The sequence below is a fragment of the Acomys russatus genome, chromosome 23 (assembly GCF_903995435.1).
Source record: "Acomys russatus chromosome 23, mAcoRus1.1, whole genome shotgun sequence".
Taxonomy (NCBI): domain Eukaryota; kingdom Metazoa; phylum Chordata; class Mammalia; order Rodentia; family Muridae; genus Acomys; species Acomys russatus.
The window spans coordinates 3620535-3638685 of record NC_067159.1 but is presented as its reverse complement, the minus strand read 5'-3'; the positions used below and the strand labels follow the sequence as shown (position 1 = coordinate 3638685).

General features: G+C 39.5%; 1 protein-coding gene across 1 annotated transcript in view; it reads left to right on the top strand.

Moving 5' to 3' along the window:
* Window positions 1-18151, top strand: part of Man1a2 (mannosidase alpha class 1A member 2) — a 129783-nt gene that overhangs the window by 90674 nt on the left and 20958 nt on the right. The window contains exon 9 of the mRNA XM_051165980.1: window positions 15707-15822. Coding sequence (XP_051021937.1) covers window positions 15707-15822 — 116 coding nt within the window. The remainder of the gene's footprint in view (window positions 1-15706; window positions 15823-18151) is intronic.

Genomic DNA, 18151 nt, shown 5'->3' with positions numbered 1-18151 from the left:
ACCCTGTCTGGCTCCATCTTCTTTCAGCTACCTTGAAGTCAGCAGGAGGAGGGCTTCCTGCCCTAGTATTCTCTCCTGACAATGTGGAAACACTGGACCCGGTGACCATACGATAACCTCTGACACTGTTTTGCTTTTAAGCTGTTCCCTCATGTATTTGTAATAGTGATGATTAACATCAGCTCCTAGTTGGTCTTCCTAGGATTGCCTCCAGTCTGTTCTAATAGAGGATCCAGTTACTTTTTACTTTATGAATTGTACTTCGTTGTGTGACTCTCCACTGACTTTACATGTTACTGTCAGAAGATAAGCTGAAGTTCTTATGAGCCTTCTTTGACTTCCCTCTGATTAAGTTTCTTATATTCTATCTCCATTGAGAGGGTGAGCTACATGAATACCTCTGGGAATGTTCTAAACAAAGGAGTAGGTTCAATGGCTCTGAGATAAAAATGTGCTTGGTAAACTTCAGAACTGAGAGAATTCATGTAGCTCACTTTCTACAAAGTTTTAAAAAGTTACCTTAGAGATAAAAAGTTTCCCTGCTTAACTGTTGTAAAAGGAGTGTACTTTATCCTGCCGCTCTGATTACCAGATCCATACATTGTGCCCTCCTTTGCTTCTGGATAGTTACAGAGAACACAGAATCTGAGCAGACTACCTGGATCTGATTCATTCTAGCTACATTCCAGCTCTGTGACCTGATTATTTAACTACTCCACATCTGAGTTTCCTCTTCTGTACAAGGTGCATAACAGCAGCATAATACACTTTATGAGGTTATTGTAAGGATGAATTGGCTTACTATGTATAAAGTACTCAAAATAGTATCTGACACATAGTAGCCCTTATTGTTTGCTCTTTATCTTGCTTGTTTTTCATCTCTCAACAGAATACAAGATCCACAAGGCAGAGTATTTGGTTAGTTTTATTTTTATCTCTAGTGTCTAGAACAGGGCCTGGCACATTGAGGCTCTTGAAGAAATGTATAGCTAAAGAGTAAAGAAAAGTTTTAGATGTTATCTCAGTTGATCAATTTGTAAATTTAAAAATCATGATCATTCCTCGTTTTTCAAGCTTGCCTCTCGTTTGCCTAATGAACTCATAGTTCTGAACAGGCTATGCTGATTCATTGATCTGCAAGCTTACGTATAGACTTAGGAGGTAGAAACTATTTTTCTTTTGTTTTCTTTCTTTTCTTTTCCTTTTTTCTGTTGATGGAGAAAATGAAGTGCAGAGAAGCCATTTGCACAAGGTAACACAAGTAGTGAGCAGAGAGCAAGGCCGTTAGCACAGCAGCGGCCGTGTGCTGCCGCATTCCAGGGTCGTCTAGTGCTTCCTGATCCAGTGTCTGCTGTGGCTTTCTCCCTTGCCCCCAACCCCTTTCTTTAAATGCTCCAATTATCTCTAAAGTAGCAGTCTATCTGCTAATATGTGTACATGCATTGATAACTTGTGTTGTCCTTCTTAGCTTTTCCCTGAATTTCCTGTTCCCTGGTTTTGGGGTGGGGCTCGGGGGTTAGATCCATTTAGATAAGTAGCTAGTAATCCTACAGTGCGACAGACCAGTTTTCCTGCCTTTCCCTTTAAGCCATTCTCCTCCAGGCTTCCCACCGCCAGTGAGGGGCACCCTTTGTCGCTCTGCCGCAGTTGGAAACCTGGCATCACCCAGGATTTTCCCCTTGCAGTAGGCACACTCAGGAGATAGCATACATAAGCGTGTAATAGTCAAGAAAAATAACTCAGTTAATTTACAATGTTAATAATAAGTGCCAGATGGGAAGAAGCAGATACAATTGAAAGGTAAAAGTTACAAATAAAGAAGGAGCAGCTGATGTGCTCAGAGCCAGACGAGGGAGGACAGGTGCTCAGGTGCTCGGTCCTTGGCAATTAGAGGGTAAAGAGAGCCCAGAAAATTGAAGGGCTTGTTTTCTGAGCCCTCTCTTGCCTCCAGATTTCTGTATTTTCTCCCTGTCTGTTGAGAGAGGTAAGGTAAAATAAAGGAGGACTTCCATTTCAGAAATCTGCTTTAAGTCACAGGAAACAACACTAAATCAAGTGATCATTAAGAAGATGAGAGGCAATATTGAGGTTTTCTTTGATGGTGGATGTTGTGAGTGGCTAACATATAGTAGAGAAGACAGCTGAGTTGATCAGAGTTGATTGGGTACCTCAGAAGAGCAGTGGAGCAGATTTATAAATGCTTGGACAGCAGGCGTTCAGTCATCACTGCATAGGACCTAAGCTAATAAGAGAATGAATATACGTGGACATTTGTCCATCTCTTTTATGTGCCCATCTGTTTTCATTTATGCACAGTCAGCAAAGTGCTGCTGAAGCTCATCAGTAGTTAGGTGAGCTGCCATGAATGTGTGGTTTCCATTTCCTGCTGGGCCATTCCGGGCAGTTCTGTTACTTCTTTAGTTTACTTTCCTACTCTCTGTTCTCTTTAGATTTTCTGCATGATCCTCCTACACAACCCTTTCTTTGGGTTATTTTTCAAGTTTTTGACAAGTCTAGTTTAGATATATCTTTAGTATCGAAGAATGTAGAGTTTTGAAATTTTCAATACAAAAATCTTTATGTTTTAACATCTAAGGCAAAACAAACAAATTTGTTGGGTTTCTACTAACTAAACAGTATTTTTTTCTTTGTTTCTTTGCTTAAAAACTCCTTTATTAAGATACATGTAGTAACAAGCTGTTAGAAAATGTTAATGGCAAGTTCTGAAACATCACACTTGGGAAAGCCATCACGATAGTCAAAATAGTAACCTACTTATTGCCTCTGAGAAAACATTCTCATCTTCTCTGGGGCTCCCTTTCCTTTGCATCTCCTGCAGCCACACATAAGGTTGTGTTCTTCCTATGGCTTCAGTTATCATTATAATTATATTGAATTTTATCCATGTTGTGTATATGACTAGTTTTGAATAGTATTTCAAAATATTTGTGATATTTCTGTAATTTGTGTGCCTAGTCCTTTCTTGGTGGCCATTTGAATTGTTTCTTCTTTGGGGCGGCTAAAAATAAAGCTTGTGTTAAGATTCCTGTGAAAGCCTCCATGCACTCTCATTTCTCATAGGTAGCTATCTAGGATGGCTGTATTGTCTAGCAGATGCCAGATATAAAACAAAACAAAACAAAACAAAAAACTGCCAGTTTATTTTCAAAGGGGATATACCATGTTACACTCCTGTCAGCATTCCTCTGCATACTTCTAACACTCAATAACCAGCCTTTTATTTTGACTTATTTTTGTAAATATGTTCTGATAGCTTATTTTAGTTCGATTTAATTTTAATTAGTGTTTCCCAAATGACTGGTGGTGAATACATTTAGTAATTTAGTATGTATTGGAGATCTTTGATACATTGTCTGTCAAAATTTGTTGCCTATTTGTTTTTATACGAATTCCTTCTCTTCCTCCTCTTCCTCCTTTCTTCTTACATCTTCTTTTTGAGACATGATTTCTTTCTGTAGTCCTGGAATTGAAGCTGTAGACCAGGCTGGCCTTGAACTCAAAGATCTGCCTGCCTCTGCCTACTGAATACTGGGATCCAAGGCATGCACTAGCACCACCCGGTTGTTTAATTTTTTAATTGTTGAAATTTTTAATTTCATTATATATTCTAGCTACAAAGCCTTTTTGAGAAATAGTGTTAACAAGACCTTTTCCCAGTATGTGGCTTGTGTCTTCATTCTTAGTAGTGCTGAAAAATTAAATATTTTAAAGTTTTTTTTTAATCAGTCTGTTTTTTATAATAGATCAAAATTCATATTATACCTGTAGGTATCCAAATAAAATAGCACCTTTCATTGAAAAGGCTCTTTCTTTACTGAGTACCTTTCTTTAGCCCTTTGGTCTTTGGTGCCCCTTTTCTGACCACGTACGTCCCCTGGACGGGGAGGCCTGTCGGTCATTATTTCTTGAAATAATATTTATTTATCTTCCTTTGTCTTCAGAGATTTTACTTAGCTGATTTTTGTGTTTTTATTTTATTTTTATTGCTCTGCTATTTTGCAAAAACATTTTGTTGTTGTGAAGTTTGTTTTTGGTTTTGCCAGCGATCATACCCAAAGCCATATGCTTGCCTAGTAGGTCCTCTGTAGAATACTGAGCTAAGCCTTTGGCGGTGGCAGGATGGGGTCTTTTGTTTTACTTTGCTTTACTTTGTTAAGAAAGGCTCTCATGTGCATCTTGAACTAACCTTCAACTAAAGATCCTCCTGCCTCAGCTGTTTGCAGCTAGTGTTATAGGTATTTACCATAGTGTGTGTGTGTGTGTGTGTGTGTGTGTGTGTGTGTGTCTGTCTGTCTGTCTGTCTAAATTTAAATAACTTTCTGTAAGTCTTCCAGATCAGCCATGCTTCCCTATGCATTATCTAGTCATCTGTTGGTTTGATATAGCAGTTTTAAAATCTCTGACATTGTGGTTTTTATGTTTAGAAGCTCATTTGGGTCCTTTGTGTTTTCTTTGTCTTCACTTTTTAAACGTATTGAACAGTGATAATCACTGACCTGATATTCTTTCCTGTGTAATTGCTCTACCTGTGGCTGTTCTGTCCCTCTCACTTGGTTGTTATCTCTGAGTGTCTGTTAATATCTGAGTACATGCCACACATTGGGAATTTTATGATGCTGTATGTTAGATATCTTTTGTTTTCTGGACATCTTTAGCTCTGTTCAGGGATGTAGTTAAGTTAGCGGGAAACAGTTGGACTTTTTTTCTGTCTGCTTTTATGATTTGTTCGGTGACTCTGGTACATTGTTGAGTCTCACTGGGTTCATTATTTCTTCTACTGAGGTAAGATAATTCTGAGTATTTACTGTATGTCTTGTAAATTGTGAGTTTTTCTGCTCTAACTGGTAATAATAGGAACTTTCTCAGTGGTCTTCATTTTCACCAGACAGTATTTCTTCCAGTCCTTTCATGGTTTCTTGTGACCATATTCCTGGAATTCTGTTTTCTCACCTCAGAATAGAAGCATAGCAAAACAGAAAAAAATAGCTCTTTTTGGTATTTACCAAAATATAGGCTTTTCAGCTTATTTTTTGAAGTCATGGTTCTTGATATAACTTTTTATTATTGAAAAATACAGCTATGTAAAAATTGAAAGAACATAAGAAGACATAAATAACCGTCACTGCTCTTCAGCTGATATTCCACAAGCTCAAAACCAATTCCCCCTCAACCGCTTCTGCATCTCTCCCCTTGGATTGATCTGAAATTATGTCTAGATGATACAGTTTCACCAATATTAAGAACATCAACAGCCGGGAGTGATGCCACACACCTTTAATTCCAGTACTAGGGAGGCAGAGGTAGGCAGATCTTTGTGAGTTCGAGGCCAGCCTGGTCTACAGATCAAGTTCCAGGACGGCCAGGGCTACACAGAGAAACCCTGTCTCAAAAGAGAAACAGAAACAGAAGAATATACATCATAAAGAAGCACATCAGTGCAGTCTCACCATCCTCCAGGCAGCAGTGAGTGGTCTTCCATATGATATTAGCACAGTAAGTACTCCATTGCCCGCCTCTGTTTGTGCATCTATCAAGTATGACCTATATGTTTGATATGTACGTAACTTTTCTACTTTTTTTCTACTACAGCTCTAGTTTTTTTCCTTGTGTGTAATTGCTTTAAACAGACAAACAAACAAACTTTCTTTGTGGGGGGAAACCTCTATTTAAAACTATAGAATTTCCTTCAGTCTAGATTATCTTGATTAAAATTTTGTTTTTCTTTGTTTTCTGAAACTTGATGGTTAAGACTAGAGTCTAATGTGACTCAGTTCACGTTTGGTCTTGTTGGAGGCCAGGATGGCTTCAGAGGTTGTTGGTATGCACGTCTGTCAGAAGGAACTGAAGTCTGCCTGAGGCTCACTCACTGAGTTAGTCTTACCAGTTCATTTTGGTCTTATCAGAGAGGCTGTTTTTTCCAATGCAAGATGGAAATCATCAAAACTGGAACGCTAGCTCAGTGGTTAAGAGCACTTGCTGTTTTTGCAAAGGACCCAAGTTCAGTTTCCAACATGTACAGCAGGCAAGCTTACAGCGCCTTGAATGTCCAGCTCCAGGGGGTCTGCTTTCTCCTCTTGCCTTCATAGACACCTACATACAAATGGAAATAAATCCTTTTTCAGGAAAGCAATCACGAGGAGGCAAACCAGGGACACTGGTGAGGCTCTGCTGGACTGGTGCTCAAGCACAAAGAGAGCAGCAGAGGAGGGCTCCCTGGCCAGACGGCTCACACAGGCCTCAGTCTGCTGCCCCATACCACACCAGGATTGCTGAGCACTGACAGTTGTTGGTTTTTCAGAACTTGAAGTTTGTGGTCAGCATGGCAGTATGCTTACGCTTGTTGGTTTCATCTGTTCTCTGCTCTCAAGTGCTGGTGGGGAGCTCAGGAAGGCCATAGTTGTGTAAGACTTGGGCATGCTGTGTGTACTTATGTTCCAGGAAAGCTTTGGGGAGGAGTTATAAGCTCATAGATGCTGCTGTGTATGAGGGGGGATCTTTTAAGTGCAGCTGTGTTTTAGGCAGGACGCCTTGGTAGGAGGAGGAGAAACCTTGCTCTGTCCCAGTTCTTTCCCTAGTCTCAAACAGTTTTTTTCATGTGCACTTACCACTTGCTGTTCTGAATACTCAAGGAGAAATTTTACAGACCTTTAGTGCTCGTCTCATCTGCAGATTTCTCCTCTCTACAGAGTGAGCGAAGTCCTGAGTTAAAGTTCATGATATAGGCATAGCCATGTTAGGGGCCCCAATGCCTCAGACCTGTAGAGTCGCAAAGCCTTGCTCTGGTCCATGAGTAGCTAGAGGTTGATGGTATGTACTGAAAATGTCCACAGCAGCTTTCTTCCCCCTCCCCCTAGATGTTCACAGCCTCAAGACTGTTGCCCTGTAGAGACTGCAGCTACCAAGATTAGCTAACCTCCCTTCCTTACTCAGTGTGTGTAAGAATCCCCCCTCCCTGTTCTGCTGTAAGAGCAACCATGCTGAGCTCCTGGGGTGCCTTGGCTTGTCTATTCTAGTGCTTAGACTACCTGATCTCAGCTTTTCTGTTCATATCTGTGTGACTGTCATTTTTTCAGGGCTTGCACACCCCAGCTATTCAAGGAGACTGTACTCCTCTTTCATATACAAATCTCTCATTCTGCTCCTAGTTTCATTTCTTCAATTCAGGAGACCTACAGGATTATGGTTAAAGTTCACTGTTCCTAGGTCTCTTGCCTGGAAACTTTCTTGAGGCAGCAGCTTGTGGGCAAGCAGGACTCGCTTTATTTCCATCTTTCAGAAATCAGCATCGGCCCTCGTCTGAAGGTGATTGTCTGAAGTAACCACTGTTCTCTTTTCCCTGTGGTTTGTGTTGTTTTAGACTGCAGGGAGATTTAGATTGCCCTGGGCATTCCCTCCTCCCCCAGTAGTTTCTAACAGCTTCCTGTCTCCCTACTTACTGGATATGCTTAAAATACTTCGCCCTATGTTGCCATAGCATTTTTTTCTTCACTGATTGACATACACACATGTATATAGATACCATCTAATGGTTGACCTTAAATTTTAACTACTTTCCTCATTGTTTGTATGTTTCTAACACCTACAGTTAACCATTGTTGTCACCTCCTTCAGAACAATGTGACTACAATGTGATATACTCTTCACTGCTCCATATCCTAGCCTCACTGTGAACTTTCTTCAATTCTTAATTTCTTTGTGTATTGCTGCTTATATATGTGATTTTCTTCTCCTAGATTTTTCTTTCTTTTTAAAATCTTTTTTAAAATTCTAAGAGCATGTCCTCTAGTAGTTTTACAATGGGAGTATGACTTTTGTGTCACAGTGACTAAACTATCTGAAAACAGTTTAAAGGAAAGGATTATTTAATTTGGCTCACAGATTCAGAAGTGTCTGTTCATAATAATGGGGGAATCATAGAGGAACAGAGTTGTTGGGTATTTTTCCATCGTGGCAGATAAAAGCAAAGACGCGAATATAGGAAAGGGCCAAGGTATGATACAGCCAATTTAAAACACAACAAAATGCAGTAAAATACAATTCCTTCAATTATCTACTTCCTCTAAGTAGCTCCCCACTTCGGATCTTTTAGTCACATTCTAGTAATTCTAACCTAGTCACATATCTCTACTTCTTCCTCTGCCCTATGTTCAAAATCAAAATGAAAGTAAAGATGAAACTAGGAGTGTGGCTCCACAGCAGAAAGCACTTGTCTGTTATGTTTGAACCCTGAATTGCATCCCAAGTACATTAAAAAAAATCTCTTTACCAGTAAACTCATTAATTCGTTTGGTTTTACCTCTAATTTTCTAATTGCAGAGAGCGCACGGTATTGATCCTTTGACCTGTGTTCCGGGTGCCCTCATCTTCTATTTCTTGAATTCTTTTTCTTCTGTTTTCCCAAATTTTATGTGAACCCTTGAACATTCCAATCTCATTTTCATACTAGTAAGTTCTGGCTTACTTCCTCTAGCTCCCTCAGTGGAGCCACACCACGACAACAGAAGTAGTCTCCTACCTGGCCTTCAGCCCCCAGTGATAGCATATTCGCTTTCTCCTGCCAAATAGCAACTAATTTTAAAACTCCTTGGCTTAAAATTAACCATTTCTCTAGAACCTGGCTAATGTGAGCCTAATTAGTCAAAAGATAGCTAAGCAGAGTGGAGATAATCACCAAGAATAATAGAAAATAATTATCCCAGAGCGGAACCATAGCCGATCTTTAGCTTGAATATGGGTGGTGGTACTTATATGTAGCTAATGCTAAAATGAGGATTCTGGACCTTGGCAAGGGAAGCTCGGTGTGAGGAAGTGGGAGCATGTTGAACCTGCTGAGTGGCATCAGGTTTCTTACTGGTAAGAGTGGAATTGGATGGTGTCAGGACAATACTTTAAAGAAGCTCTGAGGGAAAATTATTTCTGCCCTTGAACTTAATACCCATATACTATACCCATATACTATAAAATGAAACGGGAATAAAGCAAAAGCAGTCCAAACGATAAGATGTACTATCTGACATACTCTTTCTTGGGAGTTTATGTAAAAATGTTATTCATTGAATCCTGTGTAGACTAAGATGTAGGATGGAAGATACAATAGATGCAACTGTGGAAGGCAGGGTGGGGGGGTTGAGGGGGAGGGAATCTCACAGTACCAGATTGGAAGGAAAGCCTGTGAGGATAATAGGAGATGGGTGTCAAGTCTCTTCTTGGTAGCCTGCTGTCCTTCCCCTCAGTCACAGTCTTAGGGGAGGGGAGTAAGGAGAAAATGAGAGGGAGGGAGGAATGGGAGGATACAAGGGATGGGATAACCATTGAGATGTAATATGAATAAATTGATAAAATATATTTAAAAAATAGGAGATGGGTGATGATACTTGTCATTATTGAGAAACTAGACAATAATGAATAATAGAGAAAAATAGCAGAATAGTGGCCAGAAAACCAGGAGACAATTCAGATTCCTGCAAGAGAGTAACAGAGTACGAACACAGTAAATAAACTCATGATGCTTAAGTTCTTTCGTAGAGTGTAAGAAAAGATGAGGCAGAGAGAAGGGGTAACAGTTCTGTGTGAATCAAGAAATGTTGACGTAACCACAAAGTTGAGATTATAAAATTGACAGCAATATTGTGCCATCGTTTTGATCTGTCTGTTTTAAAATAGTTCCTCTCCGGATGTAGCACTGCTGTTTGTGTGCTTATTAGTGAGCAGCCCCCAGAGGACTGCGTGCCTCTCTCCACTGCATACATTCATGGTGACTCTTTTCTTCTATTCTTTCATTTCTGTAGTGTTTCAGTATAAGTATCAGACGTTCGTGGCTTTTGTGATATGAAGTGTTAATGTTACTTTTTTAAGCAGAAGGTGGAATTTACCCTATAAGCCCATCATCATTTGGCCATCTGTTCTTAATGTAGACATGTTCTTTATTGTAACCTATTTGAAATGTAGCTATAGACGTATGCAGTCTAAAATTGAGAAAGCTATCATATTATAGCCATGTCCTTCCCACGTCTTCTATGACGCTCTGTTAATTTTAAGAGACTCAAGCAGAGGAACCTTCCTTTACATAGGTAGAGATCAAGAGACTGGTTCTTGGCAGCATTAAGTTAACAGATCTTAGTTAAAGGTGATGGACATCTGATATTTAAGCACTTAGAAAATGTAGTGGGAGAGGTCAGAAAGGTGGTTATCTTTAGGGATTTTGTGTTGATTGAAGGTCACATGAAGTCCTTTAGGATCTGGGAATATTCTTTATTTATAGCTGTGGGAAATTTTAGGATGTATATTAAAAATTCATCTACACATTTGCTTATGATTTCAGAAAAATAAGTGAAATAAAATGGTGTTTAAGGTGTATGTGAATTATATGAACATTCAATGTATTGTTTAAGCTGTGCATGATAGCCCTTTCACCCATTTGTTGTTTTTTACAATAGAAGTTGATGTTGAGCTCTATATATTTTGGGTATTAGCCCTTTGTCAGATGTAGGATTGGTGAAGTTCTTTTCCCAATCTGTAGATTGCCATTTCATTCTATTGACAGTGTCCTTTGCCTTACAGAAGCTTTTCAACTTCAAGAGGTCCCATTTATTAATTATTGATCTTATAGCCTGAGCTGTTGGTTCTTCTGTTCAGGAAGTTGTCTCCTGTGCCAGTGAGTTCAAGGCTTTTGCCCACTTTTTCTTCTAACCGATTTAGTGTCTCTGGTTTAATGTTGAGGTCTTTGAACCACTTGGACTTGAGTTTTGTGCAAGGTGATAAACATGGATCTATTTGCATTTTTCTACATGTGGAATCCGGTTAGACCAGCACCATTTGTTGAAGATTCTGTCTTTTTTCCATTGTATGGTTTTGGCTCCTTTGTCAAAAATCAAGTGTCCATAGGTGGGTTTATTTCTGGGTCATTATTTGATTCCATTGATCAACCAGTCTACTTCTATGTCACTATCATGCAATTTTTATTACTGTTGCTCTGTAGTATAGCTTGAAGTCAGGGATGGTGATACCTCCAAAGCATCTATTGTTTAGGATTGTTTTAGATATTCTGGGTTTGTTTGTTTTTCTTTCCCATAGGAAGTTGAGAATTGTTCTTTCAAAGTCTATAAAAAGTTTTTTTTGTTTGTATATTTTAATGGAGATTGCATTGAAGCTATAGATTGCTTTTAATAAAATGGACATTTTTTACTATGTTAATACTACCAATCCATGAGTATGGGACATCTTTCTATCTTCTCATTTCTTCTTTAGTTTCTTTCTTCAGAGACTTGAAGTACTTGTCATACAGGTTTTTGACTTGCTTTGTTAAAGATACACTAAGATACTTTATATTATTTGAGGCTAAGGTGAAGTGTATGGTTTTCCTAATTTCCTTCTCATCCCATTTGTTGTTTGTATACTGATTTTTTTAATTAGTTTTGTCTCCAGTCACTTTGTTGAAGCCAAAATATATAAAGAACTAAAAAAAGTGAACACCAGCAAACAAAATAACCCAATTTTTAAAATGTGTTAGAGAGCTAAACAGAAAATTCTCAACAGAGGAATCTCTAATAACCAAGAACCACTTAAATGTTCAGTGTCCCTAGTCATCAGGAAATGCAAACCAAAACGACTCTGAGATTCCATCTTACACCTGTCAGAATGGCGAAGAACAAAACCACATGCTGGCGAGGATGTGGAGAAAGGGAGCACTCCTCCATTACTGATGGGAGTGCTGGCGAGGATGTGGAGAAAAGGGAGCACTCCTCCATTACTGATGGGAGTGCTGGCGAGGATGTGGAGAAAAGGGAGCACTCCTCCATTACTGATGGGAGTGCTGGCGAGGATGTGGAGAAAAGGGGACACTCCTCCATTACTGATGGGAGTGCTGGCGAGGATGTGGAGAAAAGGGAGCACTCCTCCATTACTGATGGGAGTGCTGGCGAGGATGTGGAGAAAAGGGGACACTCCTCCATTACTGATGGGAGTGCTGGCGAGGATGTGGAGAAAAGGGGACACTCCTCCATTACTGATGGGAGTGCTGGCGAGGATGTGGAGAAAAGGGAACACTCCTCCATTACTGATGGTAGTGCAAACTTGTACAACCACTTTGGGAATCAATCTGACAGTTTCTCAGAAAACTGGGAATAGCCCCACCTCAAGACCTAGCTATACCACTCCTGGGCATAAACCCAAAAGATACTTTACCATACAACAAGGGCATTTGCTCAGCTATGTTCATAGCAGCTTTTTTTGTAATAGCCAGAATCTGGAAACAACCTAGATGCCCCTCCACCAAAGAATGAATAAAGAAACTGTGGTACATTTACACAGTAGAATACTACTCAGCCATTAAAAACAAGGAAATCATGAAAAATAGGCAAATGGATGGAACTAGAAAAGATCATCCTGAGTGAGGTAACCCAGACCCAGAAAGACACACATGGTATGTACTCACTTATGAGTGAATTTTATCCATTTAGTACAGGATAAACATACTGCAACACACAAACCCGAAGAAGATAAGTAACAAGAAGGACCCAAGGGAGGACGCTTAAATCTCACTCAGAAGGGGAAACAGAATAGACGGGTAGTGGGCAAAGAGAGGGAACAAGGTAGGAGAGAGAGCACAGAGAGAAATGAAGGTGGAGGTCAGACTGAGGAGAGCATAGGCAGGAGGACAGAAGGCCTGCAGAGACAAGAGAGACTGTGGGTGGGAAATCTTTGTGACAAGCTGGAGCCCTAAATCAGAATAGGTCTCTGGTTGGATATGAGGGAAACCATAGCTGAGATCCCTAGTAGCAGGGGCCATGGAGACTGAGGAGGACACCCTCTAGACAACAGGGAGAATACCAACCCGCCCACAGAAACTCTGATGCAGAACCTACCCTGCCGACAAGACATGCAGAAAGAAAGATAGAACAGTGTAGCAGAGACTGAGAGAATGTCCAGCCAATGCCTGGCCCAAGCCAAGACCCACCCTGTGGAGGAGAGCCAACCCCTGACACTGTTTATTCTGCTGTCCTTGTAGACAGTAGCCCAGCAGAGTTGTTCTCTGAGAAGCTCTGCCCAGCAGCGGTTTGAAACAGATACTGAGACTCACAGCCAAACATTAGGCAGAGCATAGGATGTCTAATGGAAAAGGGGGGGGTGGTTAGAGGACCTAGAGGTGACAAGAGCATCACAAGACCAACGGAGCCAACTAACCAGGACACAGAGGGGCCTGTGGAGCACCAACCAAGGACTATGGACTGAACGCAGGTCCTCTACATCGATGTAGCCGATGGGTGGCTCAAGCTTCGTGTGGGTCCACTAGTAGGGGAGAAGGGGCTGTCTCTGGCGTGGGCTCTGTGGCCTGGCTTTCGATCACTCGCTCTCATGGACTGCCTTGCCAGGCCACAGGGGAAGAGGACAAACTCATGTGACTTGATGAGCTGGGGTGAGTGGGTGGGGGCTCCCTTTTTCTGAGGAATGGAGGAGAGGAGGGAGTGGGCTACAACCAGGATGTAAAGGGAATGAATGACTGAAAATAAGGCAATGAGAACATTCATATATATATCATATATATATCAGAAAGAATAGCATTCAGAAATATATTTGTGTAATTATAGTCAACTGGTTTTTGGCAAACATGCAAAATAAACTCATGATAAACAGGAAAGAAATGAAGTTGATTTTTGAGTTACATGAAATCACATGTTCTCAGGTAGTTTATTTAGATATGGAGTTAAAACCTAAGGCCTTTTCCCCAGAGCTAATCACTGTAGCAATTCTGTTCAAAGATTGTGTACCTAACATTTTAAAATATATATCATTTTTAGCAGTGTCAAACTATAAATATTATTCTGAGCCTACTCCCTTTCCACACATAACACTATAGAAACAGACACCCTTCAGTGTGAGATTACAGACACATTTTTTAATTATCATGTATTGTGCTGTACTATATTTATACTTAATTTATTTTTCAACTTCCCTAGATATTTCAGGCTATGTTTAACTTTTTACAAATGGAAACAAATCTATAATGGATTTTTAACACTTGTGTTTTTCAGGTAATATTATAGGGTAATTCCAGAACGAGGTTCAAATAAATTTTGGTGTCTACTACCAGTCCCAACAATTATGAACTAAATCTTCATCATTGAATAGTATGTCTTTTTAAATGCTTGAGGAGGGCTGAGGATATAGCACAGGAGTAGAATGCTTACCCAGCGTGTACAAGGCTTTAGATTCAATCCTGAACACCATGGATGAATAGATGGTGGGGCATGGATGATTCAAAATTTACTCGTTCACTCACTCACCCACTCACTCACTCACTCACTCGTTAGACTTTCAAGATAGCTCAGCACCTACAGCCACTTGCCATGGTACATGGAGAGGATACTCCCCATACACATGTGCTGTGGTGTATATGCTCACTTATATACACAAATAAGTAAGTGTCATAAAACCTAAAAGTATTCTTGGAACTTGCTAGGTAGTTGTACAATCTTGTTATTTTACTTGGCTTTTCTCAGATTACTGGAATTGAATGAGTTTTGTTTTTTGGGTTTTTTTTTGTTGTTGTTGTTGTTTTTGTTTTTTTTTTCTTTTTAGGTAATAACTAAGTTGTTTTGGTTTTTTTTGTTTGTTTGTTGTTGTTAATTTTTGTGTCCTTCGTTTGCCTTTTTTGGGAGGTGGGTTGTCCGAGGTCTTTGCTTAGGGCATTACCCTTTTTTGTTATGTACATTGCAGTTATCTCCTCCTGTTCAATGTCTTCTTTCAGATTCGTTTGTCTTAAATTTAGCTTGTGTCATAGGAAGTTAAACTTTTCCTTTATGACTCCTTCATTTTGTATTTAAGAGTATCTGCCTAGGAAAACCAGATGCATTCTTTATATTCTCTTCTGCTTTACTTAGAATTTTATATTGCCAAAAGTCCACAGATAGATTCTGTGAGCTAAAAAAAGATAAATAAAAACTTGCGAAGTTCTCCTCATAAGATGCTAAATAGCATCCTCACTTTCCTGCAGTCCTACTGTCTGGTTGGTTGTAGGGTCTGCACATGCTGGGATGTTTTTCTTTTCGTATAAAGCTAATGCAAATGTGATAAAATCCAGCAACATAGAGCAAGATTTGTGGGAAGTGAGGGATGAGAGTGTGTTTGCCTTAGGTGCTCTAGTTTAAAGGTTAAGTGGCAGCTAATAGCATACCCATGAAAAACCAGTGTACTAATATGTGATCAATAGTAATTAATGACAATTCGACAGCTAATTATATAAGAAAAATATATTACAAACTGAATCTTGTTTTGGAACAAGAATTTATGACTAGACGTTGTATAAAGATGTTTAGGAAGGGGTTCAGATATAAGTGTGTCATAGTGGCTTTTGTGGTTAAAGCCATTATTGTATAAAAAATAAGTATTTTATATCTGCAAAAGTCTGGATGAATGACATCGAGTATGAACTATAATTTAAGAAAAAGACTAATAAATGTAAAATATCACTTATGAGGAAAAAAGATTTTCTAGAAGATTAGATAGATGTGTAGAGGAGCCTGACTATGCTGTACGCCTACTTGGCTATGTTTGGAGTACGTTGGAGGCAGGCATGCCAGTATAATTAAGTAATCTGTTAAATGGTCTTTATTATTGAAAAACACTGTTTTAACTGTCTTTATCTTCTCTTTCCCCCACCCATATCCTCTTTTCTCTTCTGCTACAGATCACACATCAGTTGGTGGACTGGGAGATAGTTTTTATGAGTACTTACTGAAAGCATGGCTGATGTCAGATAAAACAGACCATGAAGCGAGAAGGATGTACGACGACGCTGTGGAGGTGATAACTAGAACCCTTCCTTACAGTGACTGTGTATGCTGTGGAGGTGACAACTAGAACCCTTCCTTACAGTGACTGTGTATGCTGTGGAGGTGATAACTAGAACCCTTCCTTCACAGTGACTGACTGTGTATGCTGTGGAGGTGACAACTAGAATCCTTCACAGTGACTGTGTATGCTGTGGAGGTGACAACTAGAACCCTTCCTTTACAGTGACTGTGTATGCTGTGGAGGTGATGATAACTGGAACCCTTCCTTCACAGTGACTGTGTATGCTGTGGAGGTGACAACTAGAACCCTTCCTTTACAGTGACTGTGTACGCTGTGGAGGTGACAACTAGAACCCTTCCTTTACAGTGACTGTGTATTGACTGTTAGTGACTGCACAAATGTAGCCATTTCATCATGCACATCTAGGAAATGCATGTGGTATATATAAACATGGTAGAGTTTGTTAGTATTTTGAATAGAAAATTCTTACATTAGTGTTCTTAATTGTGACATCTTAAAGAAAATTGAAGAGTTTAGTGAGTATATATATAAAACTTGGTTTTAATTACATTTGCTTAATTTCTACAGAGACTGTAAAACTTCTGACTTTATCTTTATCCATAAACATTTCTTCTTTCAAGTGGTGGCTTAAGCCTACAAATTGAGAGTCTTTGAACAAACAGTTGTCACAGAGGCCACTTGTATAGTGTTTTCTTTGTGCCAGGCTTTGTTCTAGCCCATTTACATCGATGATTCCATTGGGTCATTGTCACCACTTTATATATGAAGACCTTATGACATAATAAAAGTGGCCAGATAGTTTAGTGGAGGTCACAGCACTGATGAGAGTGTAGAACTGAAATTTTGACCAACAGAGCCTCTTTTTTTAAAAATTTGAGTTGGATGTATTGGTGTTTTGCCTGTATGTGTGTGTGAATGTCTGTGTGAGGGTGTCTGTGTGAGGGTGTCTGTGTGAGGGTGTCAGTGTGAAGGTGTCTGTGTGAGGGTGTCAAATCCTTTGGAGCTGGAGTTAGACTGTCTGCTCTGTGGGTGCTGGGGACTAAACCCAGGTCCTCTGGAAGAGCAGATAGAGCTCTTAACAACTGGGCCATCTGTCCACTTGAGCCTGTCCTCTTAACCAGTTCATTATATTGTTTCACATATGCACACACACATGCACACGCACATGCTCATGCACAGAGATGACAGTTTAAAAACTTGGAGTTAGAGCTGGGCATGGTGGCGCACTCCTTTAATTCCAGCACCAGCACTTGGGAGGCAGAGGCAGGCTGATCTCTGAGTTTGAGGCCAGCCTGATCTACAAAGAGAATTCCAGGATAGCCAGGAAACCCTGATTTGGGGGAAAATCTAGGAAAAAAAAATACAAAATGGAAAAATGTTATTCATTTAATAAGCTACCGACAGCTGGGTGGAGACGTTGCGTGCCTTTAATCCCAGGGCTTTACCGAGGCAGGTTGTTCTGAGTTTGTGGCCAGCCTGGTCTACCACCAGGTTCCAGAGCAGCCAGGACTACACAGAGACCCCTGTCTCAAAACAGCAGCAACAACAGCAATAGTAACAACAACAAGAAGTTACTGACTTTCTGACCTACAATCTGCATGTCCTTAGTGATTTTTAAATACCACAGTTCTGATACACTGATTTACTTTCAGCATTGTTGCTTTGTAATTTAAAGAATCATACCAAAAAAAAATCTTACTATATATTTTCTATCCTTTGACCGTATCTGTTTAAAAGTGATCTGGTATGGAAGTTAGTGTGTGGTGCACACTGTTGTCACTCAGTAAGCATCTGATGAGGGATTATGCTAACTGATAAGTTGAACTAAAGTTTAATCAAGTATCTAAATATAAATGATTTCTAAGACTTTTTATGAAGCCTTAAATTTTGAAAAGCTGCAAAGTTTTTATTTTCTGTTGTTAATCTTTAAGTCTAGAAAATGATACTGAAAAGTCATAATTGACATTTATTTTTCAGTGTGATAGGTGTGCTTGTTTTGAAAGTTAATCTTAAAATTTGAAATTATTTTCTGTTATATATATTATCTATATGTACACGACTATATATGTTTCCTCTGTCCTGTTTTTTATTGTTTTTTTTTAAAGTTTAGAATGGGTTCCTACTATTTTTTTTTTTTTTAATAATTGGTCAAATTTTGTTGTAACATATGATCTCAAGTATAGTTTTTCAGTTATCTTGAGCAAATGCTCCTGTAGGACACAGGTTTTTGAATTGTGAAATAACACTGAGTGCATAGAATAGATAGGATTGGCTAAGATTCATTCCAGTTCATGTGTCACTTCTGAGCTGTTCTGTT